Below are 26,174 nucleotides of genomic sequence, written 5' to 3'. Positions count from 1 at the left end.
ATGTGGTAATTTTGTTCTATAAGCTTTTTTTGTTCAGCTACTAACAATAAATGTCTAGCTGGATCTAGATAACACTGGTCACCAGTGTCCATTAACTTTGTGTTCTGTTTTGTTTTTATATTTTTATTTTAGAAATTGGTATGCCTTGAAATAGTCCCTTGTCAAGAAGAGGTGTAAACCTAACAGCAATATTCCTATGGTTAGACTGGTTGGTTGGGTGTGTGTGTGTGCATTTTAGTTCCCACTGTCTTGCCTGGCGGATAGCTGATTTCTATTATATCTAACTTTCCATTACTTTTTCAAACAAGTTCACATGCTGTCTGTTATCATTAATGAGGGCACCTATGAAAGTCGGAATGTTTTGGATGAGAGGTAAAAATATCCAGCCATGGGAAATAAAATACTATCACAGGTGCTGTCCAGCTGTTCCTTTGCAAGCAGTATGCTAGATGGAAATATTAGGAAATGGTCTCCTGATAGATGGTTCCTAACTATCAGGCTTGGAGGAGGTGACACCCTCATCATTTGAAGTCAGGCTTGCTTATGTGGTAGGCAGTTTGGAGGATAACAGCAGGCATCTGAGTTTGTACCTGAACCTGGGGTATGGAGTGCTTTCTGTGGGATCTGCTCCCTTGCTGGCATACCTGTTTACCTGCATAAATAAAGTGAATTAGCAAATGGCACTTCTGAACCCTTCCATAATCGGAAACCAACACAGTGCAATCTTTTCCCATGCTGACTCTGAGAAAAAGGCCCACTACATTCAGTGGTGCTTACTCTCTAAGTCAGGCATCCCCAAACTCGATGTTTTGGGACTACAACTCCCGTCATCCCTACCTAACAGGACCAGTGGTCACGGATGATGGGAACTGTAGTCCCAAAACAACTGGAGGGCCGAGTTTGGGGATGCCTGCTCTAAGTAAACGCCATTCCGAATGGCAGCCTTTCGGATTGCGCTGCCCCGTCATCGGAACGCGTTACAATTTTGGGCAGATGGATTTGGGGCAGTCGACATTTCATGGTGCTTGCAAGGAAAACCCTAACGGAGGCCCGGCAGCCTTGCGAAATGGTCGTTTTTCAGAAACCCCCGTTAGGTAAGAGGAGCGATTCCGGCCCCACCCGCAGGCATGTTGCGGGACAAGCTGACGTCACCCACTGGCCAGGGCTCAGCCCTTGCCCCACCTTTCGAACGCGTCGAACGCGATGAGGTCAGAGAGAAGCACCACCTCTCGCTCCCGGGTGACGTAGGCCGGCCGGCTGTTGATATTGCCGGCTGTTGCTATGGTAACAGGGCCGGTTTGCTTGGCTGGGCCTAGGAGGAGTCAACATGGGGAGCTCCCGAGAGCAGGTCAGAGGCAGGAGCGCCTTTCATAGGAACTCCTCCGTGGGTGGTGCACTGGCGCTTCCCGGAGCCAAGGTGGCCCCGGGAGAGGCGGGGGAAAGAAGGGAAGCCGCAGGAGGGAGAGAACTGCGGAGCAGCAGAAAAGGCCGAGGGGCCGGTGGGGCGGAGGGAGGTAGCACCTCCAAACAAGGGGGGAAGATGAGCAAGCTTCAGGAAGCTGGGACTCCCCCCCCCATCCTGCAAGGATGTAAAAAAAAACCACCAAAAACCAAAATGTTTTATTTTTAAAACATCTGTTGCGTTTACTGCTCTTTGGCCAAAAAGCCTCCCGGGGCGTCTTACCTTAAAAGAAAAGAAAAGAATCGAACGGACTCCTCATCCATGGAGGTTTTTTAGCAGAGGTTGGAAGGCCATCTGTCATGGATGCTTTAGCTTACATTCCTGCATTGTAGGGGGTCAGACTAGATGACCCTAGGGGGTCTCTTCCAACTCTTCAGTTCTATGATTCTAACAAATGCATACCAGCCAGTGACTCCAAAGCAAAGATTTATACCTGAGAGTGCATCCAAACCCACCGAAGGGCTCGTGCGACCTGGCAGGGGTTGAACCCCGATGATTCTGCGCCAGTGCCCCAAATGTGGGTTGAGGTGTTTCTTGAGAGGCTGGTGAGGTTTCCTGTCAAACAAGGCAGGGTGATGTTCAAGGGCCAGATCTGTGTAGGGAGGGGTAGGAAAGAGAGGCAGCTGAACTGTCATTAGGCAGTGTGAGGGTGGAACATATGTGGACCGGGATAAACCACAGACACAGAGGGTGCAGATGCCGACACCCAAGGTGGGGGTGGGAGAGGTGAGATCATCCCTCCCTCCTCACTTCCAGGCAGCTCTTTTGTGCAACTGCATTTCCCATGGACTTTGTGGTGAAGCTTTTTACAAGTGAATTGTGGCAGCGTGGCTAGTGGGATGTCTCCAATCAATGAATGAAGAGTGATACTCCCCGCCCCCCCATATGAAAACAGGAACTGTTCCACATTGCCTCTTTAGTTATATTGTACTGCTGTGATCAAAATGGTTTACAAGGTTGTGAAGTGGGAACACCAGCAGTAGCTACAGTGTAAGAAAAGTCTTGGGGATTGATTGATTTATTTAAGAGCATCCATGGCATGACATCTTACAATTAACAGGTGGGGCAGGTCCCTAGCGCAATCTAAAAGAAACAGATGCATGAGTAGGTGGGGAAGAATGTATGATTATTTAAATTATACACACTTTGCCTGAGTTACAATAATCTGGAGATAATTCAAAGTGGGGTGTCAGATGTCCCTTGCACACTCAGGTACAGGCCGCTCCTAGTTACCTAACTAGAGGTTTCAGTACACCAAGCCCCAAGTCATGTGCAAGCCCTGTTGAAGGAAAACATATTTTGCCGCAGCAGTGGTAGATTGCACAAAAAGAAATAACAGCTGGTCTTGATACTTACAGCTCTTCCTTCTTTCAGTGGGGAGAGGTTCATGGTATTTTGTGTTACTGTCTTTAACAGCTACAGCGCTTGTTAGGTGTGAAACTGGTTGAAAAAGTTTCTGTGTAGGAATAGCTCCTTTTAAATTTATTTGCGGAATTAATTTAAGAAGCAACAAAAAATTTTGAGTACTTCAAAATAACATTTCCCCCCTTCTTTGAAGAGATTTCAGACTTGAGTATGGAGATGTATGAGATCCTCGGAAAAGTGGGAGAGGGAAGTTATGGAACGGTAATGAAATGTAAACACAAGGAAACAGGACATATAGTTGCCATTAAGATATTTTATGAGAAGCCTGAAAAGTCCGTCAACAAAATTGCAATGAGAGAGATAAAGTTCCTGAAGGTTTGCTTCTTTTGTTGCCGTTTTGAAAATCAATGCCTTGATATCCTCAGAGATCAAATATGCATAATTGTTACGTATACCTTTTACATATCTTTCTGATATGTGCCTACTGAACACATATCAGAAAAAGGGAAGGGATAGTGTTTGTGTCAGATTTATTTTGTTGCTATGCTTTAAAATTATTATCAGGATGTCAGTTGATTTCTGAGTACTGTACATAGATATGCTCCGGTGAATTTAGTGGTATTTTAGTGCTAAGTGTTACAATATGAGTTTCTTCCAAGATTTTCTTCACAACCATGAGGGCTGAAAACTTGCTTTTTCATAAGTGATAACAGATTTTCTGATATTCAGATTAGAAACCTTAGACATTGTGTTAATGTTGAAAATATATAGAGCCTTGTGTAGGCAAACATTAGCGCTATTCCTTTTCTTATTGTTAATAGTAAGACACATTGTGAAATTCTTTTGTGTTGCTACCAGTTAAAATAATTATGCCTCACGTAAAGGAATAAAAACACAGTGGTAGAATGTTTAATAGACCTTAAATGAAGTAAGCTATATGTTAATTATTCATAGAATTATTTTATAGCTATAGTGAAAGTTATTTTTCTTAATCTCTCCATAAATGATAAAACAAAGTTTATAAATACGTATTGTATTTTCCCAATGCAAGTACTGGGAATCTGTTTGTTAAATCGCTTCAAATTGTGTAGGCTCAAATTAATTGCGAGAAAGTAGATGAATTGCAAAACTCTTACAAAGGGAAGAAGAACAGAAGTTTGTTTCCTCTTTTGTCAACAGCAATTTCGTCATGAAAATTTGGTCAATCTGATTGATGTCATTAAACAGAAAAAGAAAATCAACTTAGTCTTTGAATTTATTGACCATACAATTTTAGATGAGCTACAGCATTACTCTCATGGACTGGATAATAGAAGACTTAAAAGGTATCTCTACCAGATTCTTCGAGCAATTGACTATCTTCACAGCAACAATGTAAGTACCCTATAAAAGTCATGGAGAAAAATCAAAGGTTGAAACAGAATAATCTCAGTCTGAATAATTTATCACATCTTTTATTGACAGAGGTTTATCTGCCTTTAATAATTTTAGGATATTAAGCTCAACAGATGTTGTTTTCCCTATTACAGAAGTTCAAGAAAAACTATACCTGTTGTGTTTCTGTTAATCACCTGTTTAAAGTGCAGGAGAAAAAAAATCCTCTTATTTGCCTCATGTATATAGTCATGAATGTAAACGCCACATAATATGTTTTGTTTATGGACCAATCTGTTCATATTCTTCTTTCTGCCTTATTATTATGCTCTATAATTTCAACATACTGTAGATACAATAGATAAAGTTTGATATTCTTCATTACTGAGAATACATGGTGAAACGAGGCTTTTGTAAAAACTATAGCAGTTGTGAAAATACAAAACTATTGCACGGTTTTTAAAGAAGAAAGATCATTAAGGTATAGGAGGCTGCAAAATTAGAAATCAAACAATGTCCATACTTTGGCAACAGCTGTGGCAGTGATTTACAGCATGTGCTGTCACAGGATAGCACACTTATGAGTTCTGTTAATTGCAGATGCCCTTATCCAACTGCATTGCAAGTTTCAGGAACTAACACTGCATCAGAAAAATCCTGCGATAATGGCATAGCACATACCCATCAGATAGAAGTGCTGGGTATAGTTCTATACTTTCCTTTTAAGTAGGCCCAGTTTAATTCAGTGGGACCCACTTCTGAGTATACATGTATAGGCTTGAGCTGTCAAAACAGTTTCATTTTTCTCACCAATCAGTCTTTGGAATTATAGTTTTGTGAGGGAGGCAGGGATTTCTCATAGAGAATTCTCAGTTCCCTCACCAAATGTCAGAGGAACATGAGATAAGCTTGATTTTAAATGTAGATATGACCATAGACTTTAGTTTTGTTTCAGACACACTTTTCCTCAAATCCAGATTTTTTTATAACACCAGAATAATTATTTTCTTACTATTCTCTGACTTCCATTTCTTCTTATAGCTTCTCTCCATATCTCAATTTAATTGTTTGATGGGCAAAACTTGCCTGTTTATTTCATAGCTTTGGGTAATCAATTAATTTTCCTCCTTAAAAATAAACTTCTTTGTTCCTCAACTGATTCTTAAACTTTTTTTGTTCAACTGATTTTGTTCTTAAGCTTTATTCTTATTTTGCCAGGTCATTCATCGTGATATCAAACCTGAGAATATTTTAGTTTCACAGACTGGAATTACTAAACTTTGTGATTTTGGATTTGCTCGGACCTTAGCAGCCCCTGGTGACATTTATACTGATTATGTGGCCACACGGTGGTACAGAGCTCCAGAGTTGGTATTAAAAGATACTACATATGGGAAGTATGTATTTTTAAAATCCTGTTAATGAGCCTGCATTGGACAGCACTTTATCTTATATTTAGATATTCAAGAAGTAACTGTTAAAGGATATTCACATGAAAGCACTGAAAAAACAAATTTATATAAAATTGGATGCTGTGGGGCATAGCAGAGGGACATAAGATGATGCTCACACACACATTTAAACAGCAACTCCTCTTTTGATGAAGGGTGAGATTGATAAAATATCCAATCTTAATAATTCACATAACATTGTTCATAATCCTACGCAACTGTACATACAGCATTGGATTCAGTGGCATGAAAAACATTTACCTTTAAATAAAATGTGTCTACCAGTGAAGTTTTCTGCTATTTGCTATATTTTGAAGTAGTTGTGTTACACTGGGATTGCACCCTAGTATTATTTTATGTTTACAAGTCTCATTGATTTCAGTGGAACATAGATGCACATAATAGGCATGATACAATTAGGCTAACAATTTCCCCAGTGCCAACTGCAGTGTCAGTCCCAAATTTTGGAGAGCACAAGGGCAAAATGCCCTGAGTAGGTCTAACTCTTTAGCACTGTCACCACAGACCATTTACTTGTCCCCCAATAGCCAGTCTGTATCCAGAAGGAGAGGGCAGGTTGAATAGAGGCTGCTTCTCCTTCTCCTTCCTCTTGCCATTGCTATTAAGCCTGGAGAGGGTAGGTAGCTGTAGCAGAAAGGAGAATGAGAAGGAACAGAGTCAGGGGGCTCTGGGTGTCAGCAATATTCTACTGGTGAAACGCTCTGTCACAAGAGACTGGGGCCCTGCGGGACTTGACATCTTTCTGCAGGGCCTGCAAGACAGAGCTGTTCCACCAGGCCTTTGGCCAGGGCACAGCCTGACTCCCTCCTTTGGCAATCTTCGCGGAGCTCTGGCCCAATTGTTGCCATTGGTTTGATTTGAATTAATTTTATAATGAATGATTTTAGAGTGTTGTGTTGTACTGTTGTACTGTTTTATTGTTGTTAGCCGCCCTGAGCCTGGCTTCGGCTGGGGAGGGCGGGATATAAATAAATAAAAATATTATTATTTTTTATTATTATTTCTGTGGTGTAGGCATTGGCAGATGTCTTACAATATTACACCTTGACCAACTGTGAAAGTCTCCTGTGGTGGATAGGTAAATTGAGAGAAGTCTGGAAGAGATTCTGATTCCAGCCTTATATAAATTTTATCCCAAGTTCCATTGAAATCATTGTGATGCATGCCAACACAATGCATTTAGGGTTGGGGTGCTGCCAGGCTGCAGTCCTCAAAGCACTTACTGGAAGTCAGCAGACTTCCGTGGACAATAAAATTTGACTGTTATGCCCTTGGCTTTCGCTAATTGTCCATGTTTTTAGTTTCAATTTTTGTACTCTTAGAAACGTTTCAATTTTTTCTTTAAATTTCTTATTTAAAAGATTTAGCTGACTTTATTATAGCTCCAGTCTCTGTATTGTTGAGCACTTTGTTCATTTCCTGATCTTAGACCTGTGGACATCTGGGCTTTAGGTTGTATGATCATCGAGATGGCCACTGGCAACCCCTATCTACCCAGCAGCTCTGACCTAGACCTACTTCATAAAATTGTGACCAAAGTAGGTAGGTACTGCTACAGATGATCTCTGCAGAAATCATTGTAGTAAAATGTTGTTCATTGCTACTCTAAGCTCAATAATTAGCCATTGTACATCTCTACACAAGGTTTAGGGACTCGGGTGGCACTGTGGGTAAAACCTCAGTGCCTAGGACTTGCTGATCGTATGGTTGGCGGTTCGAATCCCCGCGGCGGGGTGAGCTCCCGTCGTTCGGTCCCAGCTCCTGCCCACCTAGCAGTTCGAAAGCACCCCTAAGTGCAAGTAGATAAATAGGTACCGCTTTATAGCGGGAAGGTAAACGGCGTTTCCGTGTGCTGCACTGGTGCTGGCTCACCAGAGCAGCTTCGTCACGCTGGCCACATGACCCGGAAGTGTCTGCGGACAGTGCTGGCTCCCAGCCTCTTAAGTGAGATGAGCGCACAACCCTAGAGTCGGACACGACTGGCCCGTATGGGCAGGGGTACCTTTACCTTTACCTTTTACACAAGGTTTGGGCTTTAAATCACCATTTATTAATTAAGGGAAGTGGAGGAAATATATTATTCACCTAAAAAAAAGAAATCATTTGCCACCAAAAGCTACAGACAGAATTCTAGAAGGAATCTGCTCAACAGAACCTTCTCTACAGTTCAGTAGTTCTGTCTGTGTTCTCCTTTGATGCAAAGAGCAGCTTTGGGTGAAGGAGGGAACTTTTGGGTCAGGAAACTGGCGTATGAGAAAATGTTAACTTCCCTCTCACTCCCAGTGGTGTAGCAGTGATCCAGTTTGCCCCCCTCATCACCAGCCAAATTGCGTTTACATTTAGAGAAAAGATAATAGCTGAGGAGATCCAGGAGATTTACTGTAGTCTTTTCTAGTTTGGTCCTCCTGAGCAGCTGAGCAGATTTCTCTTCCATTTCTCCATAAGTAGATTTACTTTACTTTACTTTACAAAATGTCTATATCTCCATGATCCAAGGATCACGGGGTAGTTTAGAATATAACAACACAAAAATATATAACATAGTAAGAAACAAAAACAGTATCCCCAAAGTTTTATTAAATTGGAACACTTAGACCATGCACTTTTAAACATGTTTGTCTGAATTACTTATTTCAGTGGATCTTACTTGTACGTTGCTTAGAGACCCATGCAGTTAAGTGCTACATACATTACGTCTTAAATAAATAATAATATAGTTTATATACTAGTGTTATGATTAGGTGTTGAGTTATAACATATCCTGAGTTCTCTAGTGGCAGTGTAGGTGGGATGGCCATGGATACGGGGTGGCTTTTAACATGCTGACCCCTTTCTATTGGAATCATTTCAAGGGAAATTATTATGTGAGGTCTAGAGGCTGGTGTAAAGTTATACTGTTGACACAGGAGTCTCCATAGATCAGAGGTATACGATACATTATAAGTGTGGTCCTCCCTCCTGCTGCCTTGTCCTATACATGACTGCATGTTGCTCTGTATCTTGTTGCTCTGTATCTTGTGTTCCATTGATGGAGCAGAGCCCCTACTAAATCTTATACTCTTAGCTGGCATTACAGAAGAGTGCCCTTAGTATTCCAACTATTTTTTCCCGTTTGGAGCAAATATCTTGTTGATGTTTGGGAATTCAGAAGGATTGAAGTTTGTACATAGATTTGAGCTAATTCTGCTTTCCCCCGTTGTGGTCTCCCTTGCTTTCCATATTCCATAAACGTTAAATAATTTGACAAGATTAGGTCTGCATGCATAGTTGCTAACCTATTCTGGGTTTGCAGGAACTGGTTGGAGTACAGTGGTACCTTGGGTTACAGGCGCTTCAGGTTATAGACTCTGCTAACCCAGAAATAGTACCTCAGGTTAAGAACTTTGCTTCAGGATAAGAACAGAAATCATGTGGCGGCAGCAGCAGGAGGCCCCATTAGCTATAGTGGTACCTCAGGTTAAGAACAGTTTCAGGTTAAGAACAGACCTCTTAACCCGAGGTACCACTGTATGTGCTTGCCTCACTTGAGCAAAGTGGAGGCACAAGAGGGCCGGGCTTTTCTATACAAGTATTGTGTTGAATGAGTCTTAAGTACAATTACATTAAGATCTTCACCAATATTATTTTAGGTTACAATCCTATATACATTTACCTTGAAGTAAGTCCCACTGAACTCTGTGGAGCTTACTTCTGTGTAGGATTGCACTGTTAGCATAATTAGATGTGTGTAAACGTTTTGTCAATTTCAGTCATAAAAAGCATGCTCTGTTTTTCAAAGTGTCAGGAGTGCACCTGAAATTAAATTGATTTTTGTCAACAAAACATACCTTTTATCTGACACATTAATGCTTATTGGGTTTCTCTCTTTCTTTCAGGTAACTTGACACCTCACCTTCAGAATATTTTCATAAGGAGCCCAGTTTTTTCAGGGATGGTCCTTCCTGAAGTTCAGCACCCTAAAAGTGCGAGGAAAAAGTATCCCAAGCTCAGTGCACTGGTTGCAGATATGGTTCATGTATGTCAGAAGAGGTCTGAGTATCAAGCTTACTGATGATCATTATTTGTAGCCTGGTATAGTTTGTGTTCTGTAATTGACATATCAGTGTTTCTGTTACTTTGTGCATTTAGGATTGACCTACAGACCTGTGGTATACCGACTCCCCACCCCCACACCCCTGCTTTCTCACTGACTCCCCCACTACAGATGATAAGTAGGCTATGTGGATTACTTGAAATCTCTCTCCAGGCCTCATTAATTATCACTTTTATACATTTCAGAATCTCTTGGTAGGATCATGAGGTTTCATTATTCTAATTTCTCTCCTGCTGCTGTTAAAGAAAAGTTTATCCTAAAAGCTTAAATGCCAGAAGGTTAAGAAAGCCACACTTATTTACTGTATTTCACAGACAAAAATCTGTTTCATTTTAAACGATTGTTTTACCACACTGAACAACTATTTTGTGCCTTTGAGTTCATTTGGTATGGGCAATGTGTGTGATGCTCTGTTTTTTTGATGATTGAACCTACCATTCATTCTCCTATATTAGAAAATACTGTATTTTTCCATGTATAAGACGCCCCCATATATAAGACGCCCCCTATTTTGGGGGACTCAAAATTAAGAAAGCACCCCTCAGCACTACCCATGTTTAAGACAAACCCCAATTTGAAACCTAATTTTTGGGTAAAAAAAACTAGTCTTATACACGGAAAAATACGGTAACTGATGCGATTGTTTTTTTAAAAACACACACCTTCAAATCCATTTAAATTCTTTGGCAGAAGTTTAAGAGCAAAATTTTAAGGCAACTTTTGGATAAGGTCTTTATCAAAGAGAATGTTAAATTTTCTAAAGTATAAGCTGCTTTTCTTTATGACAACAACTAATTCCATGTTGCATGCTATTCTCTGGGTGTTATCCTAAATACATTATTTTCAAGTAGAATCTGTCCATTAGAATCTAAATTCAGGAAGAAAGAATCTTTATGAGAGTTTTTATGGTTGAAATAAGAGACCTAAGAACTTCATTCAGCAGTTTAATCCTCTGAAGGATTCTGTTGAATTTTAAATGGCTTATTACATGTATCCAATTGCTAATGTAGGCAACCCTACAATGGAATCAATTGGAGCTATGAGTATGCTTACAAATGTAAGTTCAGTAACAAAGGGCTTGTCCAACTTCTGTTAGTGGCATAATTTCTAGGCACAGCCTGTGATTTTTAGGCATGGGTATGAGCATGGTTCCCCACCACGACCACCACTGTCCCCGGGAAAAACCATTGTTTATTGCTGAATTGGAACAAACATCAATCGGGTTGATACACAACAGTACTGCACTGCACTTGATGAGCCTTCTAAACCCCAGGGTTGTTTTGTCTGGTAGTGGCTATGAAACAACTGCCAAGGCCTCTGTGACTGGCCTGAAATGTGGCATCAGTTGTCTTATCCGAGCCTGGTCCTTGTCACTTGAAACATTGCTCAGAGCAATCACAGCACAACACTGGCTTTTGTTGCATGGTCACTGGGCCAAACAGTATCCTGGCCCCAAAATAGGGTTTGCAATGGCTCAGCTGTAGTAAATTGTACTGGAAGATCTAGTTGAAATTTTGAAGCGTACTATAATAGTCAAGCCCAATTCAATCAAAATGAGAACAACATCAACAACTATAATAGTCAAGCCCAATTCAATCAAAATGAGAACAACATCAGTGTAAATAAATCAGTCATCCTGTATTTTCTGGTGTCATCTTGAAAGATGTTCCATTAGGGTTCCTTGTAATATTTTAATTGCAAAATGCATTTTCCTATTCTTTTTCTCTGATGTGTTTCTGCAAACATGCTTCTAGGCAGTGTTTGTTTGTCAGATCTTAGCTTGAAGTCATTTTTAATAGAGAATTATGTAAATGTTGAAGAAGGTGCCATTACAAATGTAACAAATCTTTCATGAGAACAGCAATGCCAGGCATGCTTGCAATGATGTGCATTGCACTGCTATTATTCTTACATGAACAAAAGTCTAAAGTAGTCGATTCACAAACATAACAAGACATGCCATGATAAAGTGTCCTTACCAGCAGTAATTTCTTTAGCACTGATAGGATTGGTTTCTAGGAAATGAAGGCTCTTATTTATTCTGTGAAAGGTTAATGAAGTCAAGGTTCTGTAAGTCACAGAATGATAGTATTTATGAACCAATAATGGCACTGGCCAAACATGGAGATGCTATGACATCTTCAGTTTGTTTGTTACACAGTTCTGTTGCATATTAAACAATGCTGGTGATACAAGCAAAGTATTTTGTGCAAAGAAAGTGATAGCTATGTTGTTCATCGGATGCCTTTGTGTTAAACTTACAAAAGTATTGGACTGAGTCCATTAAGTTATATTTCTGCTCAAAAGCACAATAAAGATTAAGGAATAAAACTTTGATTTACCATAACATCATCCCAAAACAGCTACTCCTGCCTGAACAGTGTGCTATGTGGGCCAGTTATATAATGTTAGGCAACATTTGCTCCTTGATAAATATGGAGCAGCTGGCTGATGGGCAACATTGCTCCAGAAAAATAGGTTTGCATGCTCCTCACTTCTTTGAGGAATCAGAAGTTCCAAGGACAGTTTAATTTTCTTTGGAAGAGAGCCCTGGAAACTTACACTGTCCTTATGATAGTTGTTGTATTTACAAAGGTGCAAGCTGAGCACTTGGAAGAGGTATGTCACTCTCAATGATAGGCAGGAAGCCTGGTGTTCTTGCCTGACATCCCCAAAACAACATCAGGCAAACTTGCTGTCTCCCAGGCTGCTTCCTTCCAGTCCAGCTGACTACAGAGTGCTCATCCTTCTCCCCCAACTCAAAACTGCAGATCCCTTTCCCGCCAGGCTACCCCCTGTTGAGCAGTGACCATAGACCCCCTTCCTTGCAGGTAAATTGTCCTCCGGGAGAGGGAACCCTCCTAATCATTACTTTACATTGGGGATCTGCCCTCACCACTTGCAAGCAAACAACTTAAGAATAAATACCCAGCAGGTATAAATATGAATTAGCTGCTCCGTGAGCTGGATACTTTTAGATATTAACTCATTCAGAGCAACACCTTTGTGAACAGAGAGCTGGCACGTTTTTTTGTTTTAATTTCCAGGGTCCTGGCAACCAGATTGATTTTCCATTTTCCATTAATTGTATTCATTCTCCTTTTAAAAAGCTCAAAGTAGCTTTTGTGTGCACAAAGAATTTTTCTGTCATGGAAGAAGATGAGAAGCTTCTGCTAGATTTTTTTTTTTTAAGCATGAGTCTTATTCAGTTCAAAGCATACCACTATTTCATTTTAATCTTGGTGGTACAGTTTTGCCTGTACAAAGGCAATGGCATGATAGCCTCTCCCATCCATCTGACAGTGCTGGGTGATGTCAGGTGTACAGTGACTCATATACAGTAGAAGACTCAAGGAAAAGAGGGTGAAGCCTTAAGAAGACTCTTCACACTTTTTCTTGACTTAGAGCTAAATTACATATTATGACAAATAAATCACTAGGAAAGTTTGCCAGGTTTGGTTTTTTTAAATGGTGTTGGGGATTTTTTCATTGGGACCTCAGCATGTGAGGATGGGAGGTTTAATCCTTCCATCACTAGCTATGATAGTGATAAAAAGTAACTGCTCCATACAGCTATTAGTCCTGAAAAAGCTCTAATTGGCACCGATGGGAGCTCCCGCTCCCCTGCACAATAGCACTGTGAGGGGGATTTTTGGTAGCTCACCTTTCATACATATGGATGCCATAGCATGATATATCATAAAATAAACCACACAAAAAATTTATACGCAAAAATAGCACTCAAAATCCCAGTGAAAGTACTATTGCATTTTTCTAGAAAGAACAATGTGTGCATTGGGTCCAAAAGAAGTGTCTCCCTTCTGTATGTTCTGCGATCCTGATGAAATCTTCCTGCATTGCATCAAATATTAATTTGATTAAAGGCCAACATGCTTCCTTTTGATGTAGTAGTCATAACTACTTCTTTGGCCTTTTGTTTTAACTTTCATGTAAGCTGCATTCTTTACATGGTTATTATTCTGTTATATTCCTTTCACAGGCACTATCCAATAAATGCTCACAGCCCTTCCAAATAAAGTTCTGACAGCATTCCAAAGCTCATGGTTCTGCTAGCTGGGGGAAGCATTGTGTTTTTCCAAAAATAACATGTTGTGTTGGGAAAATTCAAGTTATGTTTCCTGTAGGCAGAATGGCTGGATCCCATGTAATACAGTAAATGATCAGCAGTTATATAGTTCTTTTGCTATAAAAGGGGTCTGGGTACCTGAAGTACCACATTATTAGAAGAGGGGAGATTTCAAAGATCAGAAAAAAAGATATTTATCTTTTTATTTTAAGTACCATGAAACAAAATTTCTCAACTGGAATTTCAGCTCAATTTTCACAGTAATCAAGAGAAATTTATTTGTTACAGTAATAAAATGGCAAAATGACTGCATGTAGACAATATGCTAATATTCCTTAAAATTATTAAATAACAATATCAATATGCTTTCATTTTTTGTTTATTTCACTTATTAAGAAATAATAAATAATAAATGTTATATAATACACATTTTATTATACACATTTCCCCCCTGGATAATATTATATAAGCTTTTAGAAATGCTGCCTTCTAAAATAATTGTTCCATTATTTTTTAGGCTTGCTTACAAATGGATCCTGCAGATAGGATATCATCTGCTGATTTGTTACAGCATGACTATTTTACCAGAGATGGGTTTGTTGAAAAGTAAGTGACATGACCTCAGGCTTTGGATTTTTCTATGAGAACCTTTCAAGATGATTGACATTTTTCATGACAAATACATGCTAATAATTTGTTAGGAGTGAGGGAGGAATCAAAACATCTCCACCTATAGTAATGCTTCTGTTGGTGAGATACTGCATATTCCCTATGCTCAAATACTTAATTTTTTGGGAAACCTGATTTTCTTACTAGGTTTGAAATGCAAAATACTGCCGTTTCAAATGTAACTACTGTGTGATTGTAACTGTTCAAATGTCTCAACACCATGTTGGCCAGTGCTTGAGTTGTGACTGATTGCTCCTGCAAAACATAGGAGCCAATCTGATCCAATCTTCTAGGAGCCAGCTTGGAAGGAAGATGAGATTGATGTGTGAACTCACCATCAAGTAGAAGTCTTGCTCTAGTCTGTCTCCACCATCCTTTTTCCAGGCTGTTTTTAATTGAAAGGTATCAGGGCTCAAACTAACCTGAAAACCACAGCCTCAGAATTGGAGGCTCTTCATTCAAAGAGTGACTCCTACTTCCATTTAGGAACCACGGCTTAATCCCATTTACCTGGGTGTAAGCTCCATTGAATTCATTAGGACTTCTGCCACCATAACCAGACACTGGCGAGACCTGTCAGGAGTAAGCATGGACCAATGGTTCCAAATAGTATGGGAAACAGCCCTACTAGAAAAATTAACTAATAAACTGAAACTGACACGGGGACAAACAGAAGAAGACGCCTTCACCCCGGTATGGCTCCCCTTTATCACATACACAGCCCAACAGGACAATGACAATAATTCACCAACAGCATACAAATCAATATGGCTAACCTGATCCAAAACACCCACCCACCTCACTCACACACGAAAACAAAGATCACCACAGCCAATCACAAGCAAACAATCACACCCTAGGCCAACCCCAACCTCTCTCACCACCAAAGGAACACAAGTGAACAACACAAGCAACGCTGACACCAAACTCTACATACATTAAACATAATAGAAACACCGCCACCCGACCCCACCCCCATCCATCTTCCCTCTCTCCACCCCCTTTCTTTTTTCTTTCTTTTTTCTTCTCCCCCTAATGCCTCAACAAATGAAACAGATTTGTAAAAACGCTACGTGGAAAAAGAAAAAAAAAATACGAGGCACTACACTTCTGTAAAACAAGAAAATCCTTAATAAAAAATATTTTTTTAAAAAAATTAGGACTTCTGCCGAGACATGGGTAGGATTGTGGTGTAACACAGTAGGAGGAGAAAGCCAACTCTCATACACATCAGCACACATGGAAGAAACTTGCTACCTAAGCTCTTCAGTTACCTGGGTGCCAGGAGCAATATTTAGGCACAGCGGCAGCTTGGGAGCCTGTGTTTTTGCACATCGGATGCTGTGTAAATTGAACTGAAGTTTCTGAAAATTAACTGCTGCTACAAAAAAGCCCCCACCATGTATTGCAGCTGTGTCTCTGAATGATCAAAGCTCATTAGAATCTCCATCATTAAAAGATAAATGGTCAGGAGTGGGGTAGTGTAAATCACCTTTTGAGAAGGGCAACAGGATGCACAGATTTACTGTCACCTACCTCAGCAAGTGGCTGACACCTTAAAGCCTGACATGGTCAGAATCTATTCAGAGGTGGGGATGTTGTGCAGAACACACACATCCTAAGTGCTTGTATATTCTTGGCTCCAGGTGGCAATTTGTGGTGTTTTTTTTGGGGGGGGGGGAGAGCCAGAAGGACAATCCATGTGTAGAAGGCTGTTTCCAATTCATACATCCGACTCATGGATTTGGACCTTAAGGTTGCAATTCTAAGGACATGTAGTTTGAAATAAATTCCATTCATATCAATAGGACTTTAGTACATGCATTTTTAGATTATTCTGTGTTATGATTTTCAGCTAAATGGACAATCAGTCACTATGATACTGTTTTTCTTGACTTAATCGTCTTGTCAAGCATTAGGCAAAAAAGAACAAATTTGTTGCAAATCTTTCTAGGCATTTGTTCTGTTTTCTCAAACCTCAAAGGGGCTTTGTTAAAGTTCCATGTCAAGAAAGAATGCTTGATCTTTAGAATACAATAAATAGACCGGTGCATAATTTATGAAGGCTGAAATAGAACTTGAAAGTTGGAATATGGTTTGCAATGAGAAATAAACATTTGACATGGAACACAATGCACTTATAAGCAAGTGGTCTTTAAAGTATTTGCCTTTAGGGCCACAACCAAGATGTAGAACAGATGTGTTGTGGTTGGCATGTTTTCTAGTTCTGCTAAATATATTCCAGAAGGGCAGTTGTGTTAATCCGTTGCAGCAAAACTAATGGAGTCTTGTGGGACCCTAAAGGCTAGCAAATGTATTACAAACCGGCATAAGCTTTTGTGGACCATAGTGAGCATGGTTGGCATTCTGCGTAGGATAAACAGGTTGTTGTCTTTGAAAGATAGTAAATAGGCAAACCAGATAACTAAAATGGCAATATAGAAAAGCCAGTAGAGGGATATTTCAGACCCAGGCCATTCTGTGATGGTTCTTGAGGTAGCCATCATTGAACAAAGGAACTTCAAAGGAAGACTGCAACATTAAACAGTTGAATCATGATACGTCAAGCAATTCAGTGGTATCAGTTGTGGATTGAATCAGCATAAAGGATTTTTATCACCTGTGTTAATTGGCTTCCTGATGCCTGGGTTAGCAACTACTTTTTGTGAATGACCGCTCATAATATAATTTACCCATAATCTGTACTTTAAAGTATTTCATTTCCTTCTCACCTGTTTACACTCCCTCCCCATTTGAATCAGACATATACCTCCTACCTGGGATACAACTTCAGGTACATGATGAAGCAGACTGTAGTCCAAAAAAACCTTATGCCATAATAAATGTGTTGTTGTGAAGATGTGTGAAGATGCCATAAGACTCTTTGTTGCTGTTCTTGCTACAGGAGACTAGCATGGCTACTCCTCTAGAATTTGTTTGTATATGCTTGTTGATGTAAATGCACTTTCCATTATCAGATTCTTACCAGAATTGAAATCCAAATTACTACAAGAAGCAAAGTTGAATTTTCTTTCAAAATTCAGAGACAATAATAAAGAGATGGATGAAAAAAGAACAGTTCACATTAACGTGTCTCAGAGTGGCCCAGTTATTGTGAAAGTAAGAATGATTACTTTTTTTAGAATGTTTATTATTATTTTTCATGTAGCAAAAACTATAGGCTAGCAATATGCCACCCCACACTGAGTAGTTAGGAGAGCTGCCATAGATACCTACAGGTATACAATTATTATTCCCCATTAATTACTTGCTTGTCATTTTGTACATATATTAGGTTCCCAGATCCCACTAGTGTAAACAGAATAAATTAGTGTAAACAGAATAAACCTGCCTAATGTACACAGGTTGCAGAATTTGATTGGACTTTAGAATTTTAGCTTACTCTGGGAATTCAGTCATATTATTAAATGAAAGGTCAATGTGATACTTTTTCATCAGAGCTTATTCACAACCGTTTCAGCCCATGCCAGTTGCATTGCAGAGGTGGACTTTGAGCTTCTCAAAGTGGTGCCCTGTGCAACAACAACATTTGGCACCCTCATCCCTTCTGTTATTCATTATTTTTATGGTGCCCCTTGCAACACCCTCTCAGCTCAGCACCCAGTGTGGGAGAACTGGTCACACTCCCCTGAATCTGCCTCTGTTGCATTGCTTGTCAGCCACACCTGACTTTTAGCAGAGCTGCCATAGGCTGAATGAGTTATATGTTGGTCATGTGATTGTTGCCTTCACGATTGAGATGTTTTGAATTAAGATAGTTGGTGTCCCAAAGAAGGAAAAAAGAAGACATGAGTCTTGTTATAGTAACAAAGTCTGAGAAGCACTTATTGGTCTGTTTTATAATATTTGTATTTTCAGGGCTATGAACAGTGAGAGAAATTAAGGAATGGTTTGCAATTTTAAGTAGGCCACAGAATTAATGACTGTTCTATTATGTTGAAACTGTGGAGAATGGAGAAAATTCCACAATAGTGCAGAATTACTTTTAATACTAATAAGCAAATTCAAGATCATTTTTAGATTATGTTCTAGTATTTCATAAACATTTTACTGTTGGCTCACTCAGGATTTTTCTCTGTGTCCATGATCCACATGTCACTTCCAGGATTTGACCCAGAAAGTGAAACTGTTGTTCACTTTTGATTGCCTGACCATTTGCCTACCAAAGCTATTAATCCATAGTTGGTGGATTGGGGAATTATGTAGGGATTATACATCTTTGCCTGTTGAATGTATCAAATAATAAATTCAAAGTGATTCACACTCTGAAATGAATTGGACACTACTGTTTTTCTTTCAACTCCATGGAGCTCAACTCCCAACTTTTTCTATAGGATCAGAATGTAGGTTAATAGAAGGAATTGCTTAATATTTGTGTGTATTACCTGTTCTAGGAAATTGAAAAGGACAAAAAACCAAAGGAGATGAAGGTCAAAGGGATCAAAATGAAAGGGGTGAAATCTGAAATCTCAGAGCTGAAAAGGAATGAACAAGAAGACGCAGTTTCGCAGTGGGCTGCTCTGTCTCAGAATGCTCTAAACCTTCCTCATGAAAACAAACTGACAGGCAATGATGGCACTGGTCTGGCAGCCGGCACTGACACTGGTGGGACAAAGGAGGATTCTCCACAGACACCCACTATGACAATGCCACGCATCAACCCAAACTGCGGAAATCTTACTGCAAATTTCAATTCACACTTCCTGTGCCCTAATTCAAGGTATGTAATGCAAAAGTGAATGCAGGTGGGGAATTGGAATGCTTGGGAAAGATAAATTTTTGCTCAAAGTTTTAAAAAGAAACAGTTTAACGGCTGAATTTAGATAAGCTATGTGTGATTTATCGAGGAGCTATCCCTGCCACAGCGTATGGGGTGGGTGGGAAGATATTAAATATGGAACATGCTTAATAAAAAAAATAAAAATCTAATGACATGAGTTCTTAGTTGAGAATGAATTAGTTACTTCATTTATCTGCTTGTTTATCAGATTACCTGAAAAAGCAAAGAAAAGACGAAGTCCTTGGCCACAAGTGTCACAAATAGGTCCAAATAACCGTCAAGAAGAAGGGACTATATCTCAAGTAAGTGTGCAGTTTTAAAAATCAATTTGGTTCATCTGGTTATGTCTTTGAAGTATATTTTTAAGCCAATGGTTGCAATTCAGAGAATGATTGACATGCCTAAGGGCCAAATTTGATGCAAAAACAGCAGGCTCTTTCTTTAAACCCACTTGAGCCTGCCAGGTTGTGTATAAAACAGGGAGTGTTACTTTTTTATCAGCAAGGGTTCAGACATAGAATTGCTAAACAGTGCCCTTGCATTAATACTTACCTCTCTGAAGTCCCTACCTACATGCTTTTCTACTTAGCCCAGCTTTGCTGTGAGAAATGAGCTTCTGTTTCACCCATGGGCCCCTTTTGCACTCAGAATCAGCCTTCCACCTCTGCACACTTGCTGGTATTACTAGAAAAGCATTGAGCACTTGTTGAAAAAAAATAGCAACAACTAAAGCACTATATGTGCAGGCTGACATTCATACCTTCCTAGCTTCTGGACCACAGCTGTTAAGCTTCAAGTGAATAGACTTACTCCCGCCCTCCCCCCAAGAGCTATGGACAGGTTTTCCCTTTGTTGGCGCTTACACCCAGGGAAAAGTGAAGGAAGAAGGAAGCTTTAGGCTGAGGACGTGGGTGGTGCTGTGGGTTAAACCACAGAGCCTAGGACTTGCCGATCAGAAGGTCGGCGGTTCGAATCCCCACGACGGGGTGAGCTCCCATTGCTTGGTCCCTGCTTCTGCCAACCTAGCAGTTCGAAAGCACGTCAAAGTGCAAGTGGATAAATAGGTACCTCTCCAGCGGGAAGGTAAACAGCATTTCCATGTGCTGCTCTGGTTCGCCAGAAGTGACTTAGTCATGCTGATCACATGACCCGGAAGCTGTACGCCAGCTCCCTCAGCCGATAAAACGAGATGAGCACCGAAACCCCAGAGTCAGACACGACTGGACCTAATGGTCAGGGGTCCCTTTACCTTTATGCAAGTAGCAAGATTTTCTGTGAAGGCTGGCTGCATTTTGACCAAAGATCACCCTCAGGGCAAAATATCTCTTTGTCCAGTTAAAACAACTCACATATTTTGGAACCTTCTTCTAAGCACTAGCTTTGCACAACTGTTCCTTCACTCTCCTTTTGTTCTGCTTTTTTTAGTGCTGCTTTTCTCCTCTGCTTTTGCTGTATTATTATTTTATTTATATGGCTACTTACCCCTGAAGGTCTCAAGGTGACTTACATAGCAAAAAATACGGCTTAAAAAACATACAACGCTAATAGTGTTCACGCTAAACATCTCCTACTCCACAAGTTCACATCTCCCACCATAAATTTCTCACAAGTGATCGCTGTAAAACAGAAATCAATGAAAAACCATCTATTAAGGAAGCAGAAGACAAATATCAACATTCAAACGCTTGAGTGTACAAAAAAAAATCTTAACCTAGCACTGAAAATGTGTTAGACCTCCCTGTAGAAAAGGTGTTTTCTCATGTAACCCTTAGAAGGAATACTTAGAGGAGAATCTGCAAGGACAGCCTGAGACTCCATGCAGATTTAAAAAGAAAAAGGCACTCTATAATGTAATCTGGTCCTGGGCTGTAGAAAGCTTTACAGGCTAAAATGAGCACTTTGAATTGGGCCTGTAAAGCAACCTGGAAGTCAGTGCAGACTGACAAGCATGAGTATTATATACTTGAACCTCCTGGTCCCAATTGTAAGTCTGGCCACTGAATTCTACATCAGTTGAAATTTCCAAATTCTCAAAGGCAGATGTCAGCTCCTGATCACAAGCAGCTATGGCACTAATTGGGCAGGGAGCAAAAAGATGCTCAGCTCCTAGTACATTACAGCATCAGTCAGTAAGCTGGCTTGCAAGTGTGCACAAGGGTGAGGCTAGTGACTACAGTCACCGAACTGCCTGTTTGCAAGTGGCAATGGATGCTAGAGGGGTGGGGCATGCAAGGCATTAGCCCCAGAGATCTCTGCTGGACTTCATGGGCCATAGCAAATGTCCCAGTATTCTGGGTACTGGGTCTGTTGTATAATGTATAATGTTCACAGGGTAGTGTGGAATACAGTCCAGATATCTCTACTACTGTTGCTCAAGGGAGTCTTCAGCAGATAAGAGAGCTGTCATGCTTCCCGGGTAGATGTTGTAAACCGAACAGGTGATTTAACTGTCCATGGAAATAAACAAATATGTTTTTTGCTGGATACTGCCAGCTATTAAGGAAAAAGACCTGTTGATTTTGTCTGAAAGATGCAATTTCTAATAGTTCTTCTAGCCCATAATAGTGATTTATTCCTGCCTGGTGATATAAGCGTCCTCGAAAGAGAGACTTTAAAGATTATTAGTACTTTGTGTCAAGGTCAGAATTAACTACATAAAGGCATAGATAAGTTGAAACTGTAGCACAGATGTTATCTTGGATACATACTGATTCCATTTTTAGAACCAAATAGAGAAGGTCTCTCTGTATGAAAGAGCTGCTCAGATTGATCAAATGGTCACAATAAACAGAAAGAAACGCAATATTTCAAGATGTGAGAAGAAGGACATTCACTTCCCAGAGCTAACCACGGGGCAACAGAAAGAACTGAAAGGAATGGAAAGTATGCTTGCTATCTTCTATAGATTTTTTTCAGATAAATTGTAAGGCTCGGATGAGTTACTCTGAAATGAAACTTAAATATCTATATATAAGATTTGTGGAATGTGCTGCAAAATCGTGCAGTTTTATTTAAGGCTTTCTTTTGATGAGTCAGATTCCTTCCTTTTCAAATCAAAAGCTGCATGCAAATAGAACTAAAAACAGAAATCAGCTCAGTGCTGGAATTTATGTAAATGCTGATTTTATTTATTTATTGGTATTAGAAAGGGCAGTGAATTAAAACATCCCCTTCCCAGTACTGCTGCTTCATAAAAAGAGACCCTTACTTGGAGCTGCTTTTAAGTAAATATTTCAAAAGTTGAAAAATACTGTCATGGATCTTCTGTATAGATTTTCTTTGAATAACAGAACCCCTACTCCACATATCGCAAACTGCTTTTGAACACAACACACACAAAATTTCAAAATTTTGCCATGTAGCTTGAGGGGAGAGGGGGAATGACTTCCATTTCATAAAACTAAGGCTAAGGTTTCCTTGGGCCCACAGAACTAATTTCAGAGTTCCTTGAATTATGGCTGCTGTATTATGGTTCTGTATTTGAAGTGATGAAAAAGGTTGAGTGGTGGTGGCAAGTGTGCAGTTGAAGTGGTGGGTGGGCATGGCTGAATCTGGCCTCCAAGAATTGTGCTTGCAGCTGCAGAAATTTATAAAAATCAAGCAAAAGGAACTTCTTCCCAACACTACTTGTTAAACTGAAGGGTGGGTACTCCATTGCCCCACAAACTTACCAGGTGTCACCATTAAGAGGTTTTTTCTTTTTTAAAAAAACGTGGAACCCAGAGAAAGGCTGGGAAAATGAAGTTGATGGTATGCATGACTGCAGCCGGTTCAGCATATTACTGAATATTATTAATATTATTATTATTATTTATTATACCCGGCCTTTCCCACTGTTCGGGACTCAAAACATACAAAAACAGTACAGTACAGCAGCACCCCCCTCATTAAAAGCAATCAGTTCCTCAAAGCCTGTTGGAACAAGAAGGTCTTCACCTGCTAGCAGAAGGACAAGGAGGGAGCCCGTTTAACTTCTCTAGGGAGGGAGTTCTAGAGTCTGGGAGCAGCATGAGTGCCTGCCTGCCTGCCACTGTGAATCTGTGTTTTTGTAAAAAGCCGGGGTCTGATGCCCGTCTCTGGTGGTCATTTGTGGGGTTTGTGGACTACAGGGCCCCAGAGGGTGTCCCAAAGTCAAGAACTAAAAGCACCACTGAATGAATGATCAGTGGCAGGGGGATTAGTGCTCAAATATTTTCCTATTACCCCATGTTCAGCAGAAAAATGCCTCCTTCAGCTGGTTTTTCCCATGTGGGAGGTCACAGAATTGTGTTCACAAGAATCTGAATTTAAAAAATGAAAGCTTCCATGATATAATAAGCTCTAAAGCCAAAAATAACTAGTTACCTTTCATTTTAAAAAAATCAATTAAATTGTGGTTTTCTTTGTTTCCTTAGCTATTGGATTGTACATTTTTGATAATTCAAACTAGAAAAGTATCCAAATCTAGAAATAATTAGGTGTTTGTTTGTAAAAGTTAAACAGGTAAGAGTGCTGAAGAGGGAGTCAAAGAAATCTGAAGTATCTAAAATACCATCTTTACTAAATGTGGATCAGAATCGTGAAAAACTTGAGGTAAATTCAAATTTCTTAGCCTACATAAAAACATGGATTCTGTAATTGAACAGTGAGTTAAGTGTGCCTATGCCAGTTTAAAATAATGGAATTAAAGATATGCTCTGTTGAATTGTAGTAAAAGAGTTTGTCAATATTTGGACAAGGTACAAATATTCTTGGACTTAGCTAAAATATATAATTACTGAGTTGTTGAAAATCAGAGAATACATGTAATATTTGCATCCTTTTGTCAGTCATTTACAAGTAAATATAATGCATAATTGCATTCAATGGGAACATTTCCTAGACATCTGCTAAAAAGCTGCAGAACTCTTTTAGAAATATTGATTGTATGTTTAAAAATGCTTTGCTTTTTTATTTGGAGGGAGATAGTTTTAATTTGATGAAAAAGTGAGTTTTCACTAATTGGCTTCTGTCGACTAACCTTATTTTTTAATTTAATATTTAGAACACAGGAAATGCAGGAAATACACCAAATGAAAACTAGCCAAGTTTCCCCGTGAAACAGCATGCATCTTGGGAAGATGTACAATCAATGGGAAGATGTACTAGAGGAGTAAGACACTTGCTTTTCAAAAAAACTTTTCATTAAAAAAGTTTCATGAATAACTCTGCATACCATGTGTAGATCCTCTAATAAAGTATTTTGAAATGTGATGGTCACAAAAACATTCATTTTTACAATATACTGTATAGTATTTTTAAGGCCGGGGGGTCACCAGTATGGTGCCTATAGATACAATGGGACCTTTGAGGTCTTCCGCTGGTGCCCATGAGGCTTCTGCCCCTTGGTCATGAGACAATTGGGGTGGTTACCTTTTTATTCCTTGTAAAGCATATAGAACTGAAGGAGGAAGTTGGAAGAGTAACACTCTTTCCCATTTCCTCTTTCTGCTCTATGTGTTTCTGAAGGCTCAGAATAAATATACTGAATTGGACTTTTACCCAGTTCCCTTGGAAAAAATGTGTGTGCACTTTCTCTCTCTTTTGTGAGTGGTGTGCAGAGGCAGATTTAGGGTAATGTGACTGGGCTCAGTGCCCAGTGTGGGGAAACAAGGGGGACGACTCAGCTATGACATAGTATACATGCAGAATGGAAGGTCAGAGGTGGGGGTGTTGAATTTTGGCCTTGCAGAGGGTGCTGCTGGAATTTGAAAGACCAAAGTCCACCCCTGTGGTGGGGCAGATGCAGGGGAGAAAAGTAACTGGAAACTTACTTGTGCCTATGGTAAAAAAGGTAAAGGGACCCCTGACCATTAGGTCCAGTCGTGACTGACTCTGGGGTTGCGGCGCTCATCTTGCTTTATTGGTCGAGGGAGCCGGCGTACAGCTTCCGGGTCATGTGGCCAGCATGACTAAGCCGCTTCTGGCGAACCAGAGCAGCGCACGGAAATGCCGTTTACCTTCCCGCCGGAGCGGTACCTATTTATCTACTTGCACTTCGACGTGCTTTCGAACTGCTGGGTTGGCAGGAGCAGGGACCGAGCAACGGGAGCTCACCCCATCGCGGGGATTCGAACCACCGACCTTCTGATCAGCAAGTCCTAGGCTCCGTGGTTTAACCCACAGCGCCACCCGCGTCCCTTTGTGCCTATGGTACTTGCTCATAAATACAAAAATTGCTGAAAGGCTTAAAAAAGGTTGCAGCCACTGCAGATAGAAGCCTCACTAATTATGATGGGACAATGAGCTACTTGTGCGTAAAAGGGTTGGTCCCTCAGAGTTTGCTCAGCGTAGCAAAGCTCTGCCTTGAGCGGAGCCCTTTGACATGGCTCCGTCAGTCGCTGGTAGAATCCGACAGTGGGCGCCTGCAGAAACGCTTCCAGCATAAAAACGTCTCCTGGATTCCCTGCGTGACAGTTTCCGGCGAGGGGTGGGGGTTCCTAAAGGGGGCCTTGATACCTCTCCGCTGTTTTCACTGGAAGTGTCCCAGAGCCTCTCCTCCGATTCCCTTCCCCTTGGAGCTCCTGCTCCCCCCCTACTGGTTCCCTCTTCTGCTGCAGAGTCTCTCCTATTCTCCTGGAGCCCTACCGCCACCTGTTCTTCCTTTTTTTTTTTTTATAAATATTTATTAAGATTTTTAAAGAAAAAAAAAGTACATTAATAATAAACAGTATTGTTTTGCTTTAACAAAGTTTCATGTCATCTTTGAACTTCCTCACGCCTCCCGCTCCCATTTACATCATTAACAAATTTTTGTCAAGCAAATTATCATCTTATTTCCAACTTGTGTACCAATAAAATACATTAAAATAATTCTCCTTCAACTTTGTTTC

General features: G+C 40.2%; 1 protein-coding gene across 3 annotated transcripts; it reads left to right on the top strand.

The window, feature by feature from the left end:
* Nucleotides 1-1,194: 1,194 nt before the first annotated feature.
* CDKL3 (cyclin dependent kinase like 3) lies at nt 1,195-24,555 on the top strand. 3 transcript variants are annotated; one of them, XM_081893677.1, is made up of 13 exons: nt 1,195-1,348; nt 3,021-3,202; nt 4,007-4,201; nt 5,420-5,598; nt 7,103-7,215; nt 9,549-9,688; nt 14,371-14,459; nt 17,501-17,642; nt 18,938-19,263; nt 19,532-19,625; nt 22,047-22,206; nt 23,798-23,895; nt 24,347-24,555. In XM_081893677.1, exons 1-13 carry the CDS (start codon nt 1,282-1,284, stop codon nt 24,383-24,385), a joined length of 1,824 nt encoding a protein of 607 aa, XP_081749803.1. In that variant the 5' UTR covers nt 1,195-1,281; the 3' UTR covers nt 24,386-24,555. The 3 variants fall into 3 exon arrangements, with proteins under 3 accessions (XP_081749803.1, XP_081749805.1, XP_081749804.1); XM_081893679.1 differs by having other exon boundaries at nt 1,220-1,348; nt 3,030-3,202; XM_081893678.1 differs by having other exon boundaries at nt 1,309-1,388.
* Nucleotides 24,556-26,174: the final 1,619 nt, after the last annotated feature.

Source organism: Podarcis melisellensis, assembly GCF_964234715.1.
Source record: "Podarcis melisellensis genome assembly, chromosome: 2".
NCBI classification, from domain to species: domain Eukaryota; kingdom Metazoa; phylum Chordata; class Lepidosauria; order Squamata; family Lacertidae; genus Podarcis; species Podarcis melisellensis.
The sequence above is the reverse complement of the archived record's forward strand: the minus strand, read 5'-3'. Positions and strand labels throughout refer to the sequence as shown.